The 12,199-nt window shown below is 43.0% G+C and overlaps 1 protein-coding gene across 1 annotated transcript in view; it reads left to right on the top strand.

The window, feature by feature from the left end:
- Positions 1-10,579, top strand: part of LOC135512898 (RING finger protein 11) — a 37,573-nt gene extending 26,994 nt beyond the window's left edge. The window contains exons 2-3 of the mRNA XM_064935384.1: positions 6,219-6,388; positions 8,806-10,579. Coding sequence (XP_064791456.1) covers positions 6,219-6,388; positions 8,806-8,977 — 342 coding nt within the window. The 3' untranslated portion in view covers positions 8,978-10,579. The remainder of the gene's footprint in view (positions 1-6,218; positions 6,389-8,805) is intronic.
- The last annotated feature ends 1,620 nt before the right edge of the window (positions 10,580-12,199 follow it).

Genomic DNA, 12,199 nt, shown 5'->3' with positions numbered 1-12,199 from the left:
AATGACGAACAATACAAAAACACTAAACGTAACGTGAAAAACCGAAACAGCCCTATCTGGTGCAAACAAACACAGAGACAGGAGCAATCACCCACGAAACACTCAAAGAATATGGCTGCCTAAATATGGTTCCCAATCAGAGACAACGATAAACATCTGCCCCTGATTGAGAACCACTCCAGGCAACCATAGACTTTTCTAGACAACTATACTACACCACAATCCATAACCTACAAAAAAACCTAGACAAAACACACCACATAAATAACCCATGTCACACCCTGGCCTGACCAAAATAATGAAGAAAACACAAAATACAAAGACCAGGGCATGACAGAACCCCCCCCCCCCCCCCCAAGGTGCGGACTCCTGACCTTAGGGGAGGGCCCGGGTGGGCGTCTGTCCACAGTGGTGGCACCTGCGTGGGACGTGGACCCCTCTCCAACAAAGTCTTAGTCCGCTTAATATGCGTCCTTAGATATGCGACCTTCGCCGCCAACCTTGGCCTAGTAACCCTAACCAAGGGCCCCACTGAGCTGAGGGGCAGCTCCGGACTGAGGGACAGCTTGGGACTGAGGTAGCTCGGGACTGAGGGGTAGCTCGGGACTGTGGGGAAGCTCGGGACTGTGGGGAAGCTCAGGACTGAGAGAAAGCTCAGGACTGAGAGGAAGCTCAGGACTGAGAGGCTCTGGCAGATCCTGGCTGGCTGGCAACTCTGGAAGATCCATGCTGACTGGCGGCTCTGGCTGCTCCATGCAGACTGGCGGCTCTGGCTGCTCCATGCAGACTGGCGGCTCTGGCTGCTCCATGCAGACTGGCGGCTCTGGCTGCTCCATGCAGACTGGCGGCTCTGGCTGCTCCATGCAGACTGGAGGCTCTGGCTGCTCCCTGCAGACTGGAGGCTCTGGCTGCTCCCTGCAGACTGGAGGCTCTGGCTGCTCCATGCAGACTGGCGGCTCTGGCTGCTCCATGCAGACTGGCGGCTCTGGCTGCTCCATGCAGACTGGCGGCTCTGGCTGCTCCATGCAGACTGGCGGCTCTGGCTGCTCCATGCAGACTGGAGGCTCTGGCTGCTCCCTGCAGACTGGCGGCTCTGGCTGTGCTGAACAGGCGAGAGACTCCGGCAGCGCTGAACAGGCGGGAGACTCCGGCAGCGCTGAACAGGCGGGAGACTCCGGCAGCGCTGTAGATGAGGAAGGCTCTGGCAGCGCTGGACAGGCGGGAGACTCCGGCAGCGCTGGAGAGGAGGAAGCCTCTGGCAGCGCTGGACAGGCGAGGCACACTGTAGGCCTGATGCGTGGTGCTGGCACTGCTGGTACTGGGCCGAGGACACGCACAGGAAGCCTGGTGCGGGGAGCTTGCCACCGGAGGGCTGGTGTGTGGAGGTGGCACTGGATGGACCGGACCGTGAAGGCGTACTGGAGATCTTGAAAGCAGGGCTGGCACCAACCGCTCTGGCTGGATCTTCACCCTAGCCCGGCAGATGTGAGGAGCTGAGATGTAGCGTACCGGGCTAAGCACGCGTACTGGGGACACTGTGCGTTCCACCGCATAACACGGTGCCTAACCAGTACCATGCCCGCCACGGTTAGCACTGCTAGGCGCACTGTTGCGCTGAGCTGGCACAGGACGTGCAAGGCTAGGGAGGTGCACAGGAGGCCTGGTGCGTGAGGCTGCACCATCTTCACCAGCCGACTCGCACGCACCTCAGGACGAGTATGGAGAGCTGACCCAGGTGCCATCAAATCCCCGACACGCTCCGTCGGGCGAATTCCGTGCCTCATGCACCAAGACAGCAACTCCCTCATAACTCTCTCCTCCAATTTCCCCATTAACTCCTTCACAGTCTCTGCTTCGCTCACCTCCAACACCGACTCTGGTTCTGGTTTCCTCCTTGGCTCCTTACGATAAACAGGGGGAGTTGGCTCAGGGTTGACTCCTGACTCTGCCACACTCTCCCCCTCCCCCAATAAATTTTTGGGGCTGACTCTTGGGCTTCCATCCACGCCGCCGTGTTCGTCTCTCCAACTCCATTCTCCTATAACCAACTTCGCACTGCTCTAGCAAATCCCAGGCGGGCTCCGGCACTCTCCCTGGGTCGACCGCCCACCTGTCTATTTCCTCCCAAGTCGTATAATCCAGACTTCGTTGCTCCTGCTGCCGCTGCCTGTCACCACGCCGCTTGGTCCTTTTGTGGTGGGTGATTCTGTTAAAGTTTTCTTCCGGTGAAGGAGAGGAGGACCAAAATGCAGCGTGGTTATCTTCATACATCTTTAATAAAGATAATGACGAACAATACAAAAACACTAAACGTAACGTGAAAAACCAAAACAGCCCTATCTGGTGCAAACAAACACAGAGACAGGAACAATCACCCACGAAACACTCAAAGAATATGGCTGCCTAAATATGGTTCCCAATCAGAGACAACGATAAACACCTGCCTCTGATTGATAACCACTCCAGGCAACCATAGACTTTTCTTGACAACTATACTACACCACAATCCCATAACCTACAAAAAAAACTAGACAAAACACACCACATAAATAACCCATGTCACACCCTGGCCTGACCAAAAAAAAGAAAACACAAAATACTAAGACCAGGGCGTGACATGACTTGCCTAGTTAAATAAAACTTTTTTTATAAATGCATGTTAGAATCACCTTTGGCAGCGATTAAAGTGTTTTTCTGGGTAAGTCACTAAGGGCTTTGCACACCAGGAGGATTGTACAATATTAGCCCCTTATTCTTATTTTTAAAAGTCATGCTCTGTCAAGTTGGTTGTTGATCATTGCTAGACAACCATTTTCAAGTATTGCCATAGATTTTAAGCCGATGTTTAAGTCTAAACTGTAACTAGGGTGCTAAGGGACATTCAATGACATCTTGGTAAGCAACTTCAGTGTATATTTGTTCTTTTGTCTTAGCTAATTGTCCTGCTGAACGGAGAATTTGTCTCCCAGTGTCTGTTGGAAAGCAGCAGTTTTCCTATAGGATTTTGCTCGTGTTTCTTTTTATCCTAAATTCCCTTGTCCTTGCCAATGACATGCATACCCATAACATGATACAGCCATGTTATGTGTTGCTGGATTTGCCACTAACATAACACTTTGTATTCAGGACAAGAAGTTAATTTCTTTGCAACATTTGTTTAAAATATTACTTTAGTGCCTTATTGCAAACAGGATGCATGTTTTGGAAAAATGTTATTCTGTACAGGGGTGTCCTTTTTTATAGTCTGTCATTTATGCTAGTATTGTGGAGTAACTACAATGTTGTTGATCCATCCTCATGTATCTCCTATCAACAGCCATTAAACTGCAACTGTTTTAAAGTCACCATTGCCCTCATGGTGATATCCCTGAGCGGTTTCCTTCCTCTCCGGCAACTGAGTTAGGAAGGGCGGCTGTATCTTTGTAGTGACTGAGTGTATTGATACACCATCCAAAGTGTAATTAATAACTGCACCATGCTCAAAGGGATATCCAATGTCTGCTTTTTAATTATTTTTTTTACCCAACTACCAATAGGTGCCCTTCTTTGCCAACCATTGGAAAACCTTCCTGGTCTTTGTGGTTGAATCTGTGTTTGAAATTCACTGCTCGACTGAGGGACCTTAAAGATAATTGTGCAGTATTTGTGGGGATCAGAGATGGGGTAGTCATCATAAAAATCATGTTAAACACTATTATAGTCCATACAACTCATTATGTGACTTAAGAACATTTTTACTCCTGAAATGATTTAGTCTTGCTATAACAAAAGGGTTAAATACTTATTGACTCAAGACATTTCAGCTTTTCATTTTTTATTAATTTGTAAACATAAAAATAAATCGGCTTTGACATAATGGGGTATTGTGTGTAGATCAGTGACACATCTCAATTGAATACATTTTAAATTCAGGCTGTAAGACAGCGAAATGTGGAAAGTCATAGCGTGTAAATACTTTCAGAAGTCCCTGTAAATAGGGTAATGAACCTTAAAGGGATAGTGCGACATTTTGGCAATGAAGCCCTTTTTTCTTGCTTACCCAGAGTCAGATGAACTCATGGGTACGATTTATTAGGTCTGCATGCAGTTTGAAAGAAGGTTGATGGTCGTTTCTGGAGCCGTTGCTAGCTAGCATTCAATGACTGGAAGTCTACAGCAACACTAGCATTCTAGCTGGTAAGTATAAAAAGGACAAAATTGCCAAAAATAGTCTGCCATCAAATGTATAATTAAATGTAAACACTCTTAGCTCAGTGGAGCTGTTTTAGTCATGCATGACAACTTTTTAATATCAGCACGTAATGTTCAACCAGAGAAAAATGTTTGACATTTCTATCTTCATAATGAGGATTGGTATTGGGTGTTACTTCAGACATAATTTAGACTTCATGTGATGAGTACGTCTTCGCTTCTTAACCATCAGCCAACCACAGAACAAGATACGCGGTCTGAATTGCTTCTATTCTGTATAGATCATGCAGGCTTTTTTGGTCTGACACAGTGGAGTATCTGACTAAATGATTTTTGTCATATGAACTATATGTGTTAGATATGGGACTATTTTTTACTTTTAACCCTTTTTCTTCCTAATTTCGTGATAGCCAATTGGTAGTTACAATCTTGTCTCATCGCTGCAACTACCCTACGGACTGTGGCGAGGTGAAGGTCGAGAGCCATGCGTCCCCTTGAAACACGACCCTGCCAAGCCGTACTGCTCGTTCAATCCAGAAGCCAGCCACACCAATGTGTCGGAGGAAACAATGTCCAAATGACGACCGAAGTCAGCGCCACAAGGAGAGCACGATGAGACAAGGAAATCCCGTCCTGCCAAATCCTCCCCTAACCCAGACAATGCTGGGCCAATTGTGTGCAGCCCCATGAGTCTCCTGGTCATGGCCGGCTGTAACACAGCCTGGGATCGAACCCAAGGCTATAGTGGTGCCTTAGACCGCTGCCCCACTCGGGAGGCCAGATATGGGACTATATTTGACCGCAGACGTGTATGTACGAGTGATTGACTCTGTTAGAAGTTGTAACCCTCACATGGGCTTCAGACATTGACTGCATGCTCTAAACTAAAGCCTTGTTCACACTGCAGGCCTTAATGCTCAAATCTGTTTTGGAATACTGACTGTCCAAACAGCAAGCTACAAGTGGCCAAATCAGATTTGTGTGTGTTCCGACAGCAGTCATTTGCTGACATGGCTACAGTTAGTTGTCATAGTAACAACGAGTGTGTGCACAGGGGTGTAAGCTGATTTGGTGGTGGTGCTCACTCAGAAGTTATGTAGCAAGCTAAGGTGACAACAATGCCTGCCATGGATGTTTCCCAGTTTCTTTGAATGTTCAAAATCATAGTATAAGAACACTTTTAAATCCTCAAAGGATAACTTTCAAACGAGTCCTTTTTGGCTGTCCACAGCAGTCAACTAGATAGCTGTAGCTGTTTAGCTTTCTAGCAAATTCACTTATTTGCTTGTAAACAATTAAGAAGCTATTTAGCTACCACATGTTCCTATCAAACTGTCAACAGAGTAGCTAACAAGCAACAAGATATGCCAAATAACAGTCTAAAAATCACTTGAGGGCAAATAAATTAGATTTGACTGTTCAGACACAAGACGCATGGCCAGGAATCAGATTTGTGTATGACTTCAAACCACTTACGAAGGTGGTTTGAAATGTGGCTTGAAATATCTGATCCTATGTGCTTTTTGGCTGTTTAGACTGCAGGAAGAATAACAAACTGGAATCGGATGTGCAAAAATAATAGGATTTGAGTCACTTCAAACGGTCCAACGCGAACACGGCTTAATAGTTTACGCTGCCCTTGCCAATCACTCCTTTCTTTGGTAACAGATTTCAATAGGACACTTTGTCTTGCATTTTCTCAATTACAGTAATTTGAACTGAAATGCCCATGTTCCCCTTTTTAGAGTGAAAGTTCTCTGACTTGGGAAAGATTGCCACCTGCTGGCTCTATAATTTCAAACCACCTCTAATATTCTCGTTCTAGTTGCACTACAGTGATGCTCTTTACTCCAGTCAACAAATAACTTGGTCGTTTGAATGTAAAACAGTGTAATGGCCTTGTACGTTATATTCACAATAAACAAGAGTTTTTCAACGTGGGTGTTTTCACTAATCCCCTCTGTGTTACCTAGGCCTATTCTCAGACCTCTAAGTGCAAGTTCCTATGTGTCGTTGTGCCCATGCAGGAGCAGCCCTATGTGCCAGTGTACCACCCCACGCCCAGTCAGGCCCGCCTGGCCAGCCAGCTAACCGAGGAGGAGCAGGTCCGCATTGCCCAACGCATTGGCCTCATACACCACCTCCCCAAGGGAGTGTACGACGCTAGCAGGGACGGCTCCGAGAAGAAAATCAGAGAGTGAGTACCACCGGCAACAGCACTCAAACGCAACACATCTCCAAGCATTAAAACACTTATGTTGTAATTGTGTTGCATTAATGTGCCTCATACTGAATGGAAATGAAAATCTGCATTACCTCTGTATGCACATGCACATCGGGTATTTCCATGTAAAAGACCCCATGAGGACCAACATGTGAAGTTCATGGGTGTCTATCAAATGAAAGCTAAGAGTTTATATTTTGGGGAAATGAAGCCATAGATACATTTTTCAACCATTTTCCATCTTAAATATTTGGCATAAGTAATTTCTGGATAAACATCTACCAGAAAAAGTCAAATAGGAAATTAGAAATACATCAAAACACAATGTTGATGTAAAGACCGTTGGCAACTAATATCAACACTTATATTTAGTTTTGGAGAAATTGTTTGCCTTCTGTAAGTTTAAGAAATATTGCCTTGTGCCTTGTAAATCCGTGATCAAAGACTCACATATCTATAAGATATTTTCAATTTTCTCTACCTCATGAGAGAGGATAATGAAAGTTCACAGATGTTGTTTATTAATTATTTTGCTTATGAATTATTAAAGGTATACTTTGGTATTTTGGTATGCTAGTAGATACCCATAGACTTCTAGTCATTGCGCTAACACTAGTTAGTATTGGCTCATGAAACGACCTCGAACTTCCTTCATACTGGACACCGAGACATAAAGATGGCATCCACAAGTTCATCTGACTCTGGGGAATTAGATAAAGGGCCTCGTTGCCAAAATTTCTAAGTATCCCTTTAAGTGATTAAAATTCATAATTTTGTTACCAAATCAGTAACAGAATTACAAACAAATCTGTAATGCATTTACTGCAACTGAATCGGCTTCAATGGGAAATCATAATAGTCACAAACCACAGTTGGGTCCCCTGCTCCCCTGTTTTTTCATTCTCTTTCTGTCATCTGGTGTTCAAACCAAGAGTGTTATAACGGTCTGAGTCTAGACAACTCATCCCTCTCGCTCTCTCTCTGCTTCTCTCTCTTACTCTCCATTTGTCCCCTTTCCTAGCTCTTACTGACACCTACCCATGAGCTCCCTCTCTTTCCATCGAATGTAACCAGCATCCTCACACTGAGCAGTGACCGTCACCGGATGCCCATGGATGTTAAAAAGTAGTTGCAATTTGGTCCACCCTGGCCTTGATTTCAACGTCCACAGACAGACTCGACTGGACCCAATCTGAACCTACCATAGGCGTATGTTTCACAAGTTTGGAGAGCACAGTACAGTACACTACATTGAGTAGAGCACAGTACAGTACACTACAGTGAGTAGAGCACAGTACAGTACACTACATTGAGTAGAGCACAGTACAGTACACTACAGTGAGTAGAGCACAGTACAGTACACTACAGTGAGTAGAGCACAGTACAGTACACTACAGTGAGTAGAGCACAGTACAGTACACTACAGTGAGTAGAGCACAGTACAGTACACTACAGTGAGTAGAGCACAGTACAGTACACTACAGTGAGTAGAGCACAGTACAGTACACTACAGTGAGTAGAGCACAGTACAGTACACTACAGTAACTAGAGCACAGTACACTACACTACAGTGAGTAGAGCACAGTAGAGTACAAGACAGTGCACTACAGTAGAGTAAAGTGCAGTACAATACTGTACAGTAGAGCACACTACTGTAGAGTACTGTATAATGTACTGTACTGAACTATACTGTACTTTACTGTGATATACTGAACTCTGCCGTACTGAACTCTACCCTACTCTACTTTATTCTGCTGTGTTGTGCTGTACTGTACTGCAGTCTATTCAACTGTGCTGCACTGTGATGTCCAAACATGTGAAACATGAGGAGAATGACATTCATATCCATAATTATGCATTGCTGTCTAATACAGATACGGGACCCATGATATAATTACGTTAACGTAAATATGTTAAAGTGTTAATCCACTTCACTTAATGTAGTTCAAAGCCCAAAATATATTTTTTCTAACTTTTTCTAACCCCATTCTTTCTGCAGACATATTTGAATCTTAATTCGGGCATATATTTAAGAGTTTTTGTAAAAACATGGTCGCTTAAAAACCTGAGGGAGATTTTACCGTAATTCTGTTACCAAAGTTGGCACCTGTACATTTCTTCCACAAAATTTGTTTTTGTAAAATATTCTACGGAAATTGATCAAAGTAGTTGTATGGTTTGTTAAACTTTGAAAATTTTTATGTTTGTTTGTCATACATTTTAATGTGAAAAAACTGGTAATGTAATTCTGTTACGGTGGAATTGCCCGATACATTACTGGTGCTGAATGTCAATTTGTAATAAATGAAAATGCTGCATAGGATAAGTAGGTAGATACAACTTCTTTCTAAATCCCACATGATACAAACGTTGTCTCCCCATCTGTACAGGTGTGTGATTTGCATGATGGACTTTGTGTATGGAGACCCCATCCGGTTCCTGCCCTGCATGCACATCTACCACATGGACTGTATAGATGACTGGCTGATGCGCTCCTTCACCTGCCCCTCCTGCATGGAGCCAGTGGATGCTGCGCTGCTCTCCTCCTACGAGAACAACTGAGACACAACAGCACCACCGCTACCACCCCTGTACACTGTTTTGACTTACTCCCGCATTCCACCTATGCGGCCCCCTCCAGCATCCCCATGACCCACAGACAGCACCTCCAACATGGGGGAGGGTCACAGCCTCTGGGAACAGTTGAGGGCTATGTGGTGGTGTTGAAGGGTGCTGTGGAGGCGATGGATGGCTAACACAGAGAGGGGGCCTCTACCTTCTGGTCTGGCCTGCTGGACAGGAAAGCACAGGCTGGGGGAGGACTGTGGATACTGATGACCAAGACTGTCTCTTACTGTCATATATCACCCTCTGTCCACAGCCAACATTTTTAATGCGTTAAAACTCTCTAGTAATACAGATATATGCAAAGATCTCTTGCAAGAAGGTGATTCACTGGCTTTCCTCTCCTTAACATTGTGTTCAAGTCGGAAGCTCTGTTCTACCAGTCCTCTTAAGGGCTCATTGGATTAGTTTTACTAATACAGAGGAGCAAATTATTAATGCACATGTACACAAATCAGAAGAACTTCCACTTATTTTCTAGCCCCAGTGGAAGAGTTCAGCATATGCTTACAAAATATTTGAATAGAAACACTTAATTTTCTCATATTCAGTAACCACAACATGATTGTTTCAACCCAATGGTAAGGTTTGTTTTCCTGAGGTTGACACTCTATCCTTATTTGGTGAGTTTCTTAGACTAATGATCAGTCAAAAACTGATCATATTGGTCTGCTAGGGGTTGGTCGCAAGGTGTGTTCGATCAAAATACTCTTGTTTAGCACAGTCTTTCTAGACTGCACATCACGTTTCATACCAGAGATATTCAACCTTCAATTCACCCCATTCAGAACAAGTGTCTTAGTCATATTACCAAGACCATATGATTTATCATAATTAGGCCCCTGTGTTTTGGTTAATCATGTCACATGACCTGGATTTTAACCTTTTCTTTTTAGCCTTTTCCAGAATTTAGATTAAAAATGAAAGCAATTGTCTAAAGATGGAGCTGATACATCTGACATAAAAAGTTTGATGAAAAAGCTTTAAATAATGGTTCAAATCCAGGTCATGTGACATGATTAACCAAAACACAGGGCCCTAGTTCATAATGCATACACACAAGTCATTCAGTTAATTTCAATGAATTAAGTTACATGCCCTACTGTTTATTTATTAGTTCAACATATGAATCATCAGGTTGTTGTGCAAGGGGTTTGGAAATGAGTGTGCTAACCACCCCCAACCTTTAGATTTTTGTGTTCGTCTGCATCTGTCTGAGCACATGTGTTTCCTCATCCTACTTGTAAATAATGTTGTTTTTCCAAGACTTTCCTGATTTTCATACTTAAACATAGAAAAAAAATCTCTATCTCTTATGATAACATGCTGGAACCTTTTAACAACTATTCAATCAGCACAATTCGCTGTAACCAATAGTTAATAAATAATGGGTGTGGTTTTGGTCATGTTATGTTGCTGTATTTTGACTGGCTCGAATTAAATGCAAATGTTTATTTACATTGTATTTTAAATGGGGGCAGGGTATCTTTTATGTTCAGTGATCATTTTGCGACATTTAATAAAAGTATTTTAGATGTACTTTGTTAATTGAAAACCTGTTCTCTCATAGTTGGGAAAAATATGCAAATGTTCCATAAATTACTATGAAAGCATAAAATGTTTTCATTCATGATCCATTTTGTTAGTTCAAAGTTTTTGGATGTGAAGAGCTGTAATAGAATGATAGAATGATCTATTTTACAAAGGAAGTCATGTGTTTTCTCCTCATCCCAGACATTGAATTCATCACCGCCAGCTCTCTTTGGCATTCAGATTGCTCGTCACATTCGTAATAATTTACAGATCTTTTGATTTTCTCAGAGGTAGAAAACATGCCTTGAGTGATCATTAGTCCACTGTTGATACAGTCCCAAAAGGTTTTCAAGATATTGGACTTCACCAGAAGTCACCAGAAGATAGTGTTTGTGTGGATTTTTCCTTAAATCTTTTAGTGTTATTTTGATCTCCTTTCAATGTGGAGTTCCATTCCCTTAGGTCTTATGAGATGGAGGTTGATTAGCTCCCAGTCTGGCATGGGACCCACATTATCTCAAAGAGATGAGGGGAGTGAACATGGGATCCCAGACATGGCTTAGGAATGGCCTGGTCGTTGCCGATAAGTTTTAAGGACGCTAGAGATGGTGGGAATACTGAAAGATGAAGCAACAATGAGATTGTGTACTTCAAATTATCCACAGCCCCCAAAAGCATAAATTACAGGAATGCACTGCAAGACTAGAAGATATACAATACCAGTCAAAAGTTTTAGAACACCAACTCAATTTAGGATTTTTAATAATATTTTCTACATTGTAGAATAATAGTGAAGAGATCAAAACTATGAAATAACACATATGGAATCTTGTAGTAACCAAAAAAGTGTTTAACAAATCAAAATAGATTCTTCAAAGTAGCCACCCTTTGCCTTGATGACAGCTTTGCACACTTGGCATTCTCTCAACCAGCTTCATGAGGTAATCACCTGGAATGCATTTCAATTAACAGGTGTGCCTTGTTAAAAATTAATTTGTGGAATTTCTTTCCTTCTCAATGCGTTTGAGCCAACCAGTTATGTTGTGACAAGGTAGGGGTGGTATACGGAAGATAGCCCTATTTGGTAAAAGACCAAGTCCATATTATGGCAAGAACCGTTCAAATAAGCAAAAAGAAACGACAGTTCATCATTACTTTAAGACATGAGGGTCAGTCAATCTGGAAAATTTCAAGAACTTTGAACGTTTATTCAAGTGTAGTTGCAAACACCATCAAACACTATGATGAAATTGGCTCTCATGAGGACCGCCACAGGAAAGGAAGACCCAAAGTTACCTCTGCTGCAGAGGATAAGTTCATTAGAGTTATCAGCCTCAGAAATTCCAGCCCAAATATTTTTATTTTTTATTTCACCTTTATTTAACCAGGTAGGCCAGTTGAGAACAAGTTCACATTTACAACAGCGACTTGGCCAAGATATAGCAAAACAGTGCGATACAAACAACAACATAGAGTTACACATGGAATAAACAAACTTACAGTCAATAACACAATAGGGGAAAAAATCTATATACAGTGTGTGCAAATGAGGTAAGATTTGGGAGGTAAGGCAATAAATAGGCTGTAGTGGCGAAGTAATTACAATTTAGCAAATAAACACTGGAG

Source organism: Oncorhynchus masou, chromosome 24, assembly GCF_036934945.1.
Source record: "Oncorhynchus masou masou isolate Uvic2021 chromosome 24, UVic_Omas_1.1, whole genome shotgun sequence".
NCBI classification, from domain to species: Eukaryota; Metazoa; Chordata; class Actinopteri; order Salmoniformes; family Salmonidae; genus Oncorhynchus; species Oncorhynchus masou.
Note: the sequence above shows the minus strand (reverse complement) of the source record. Positions and strands in the feature narration are given on the sequence as shown.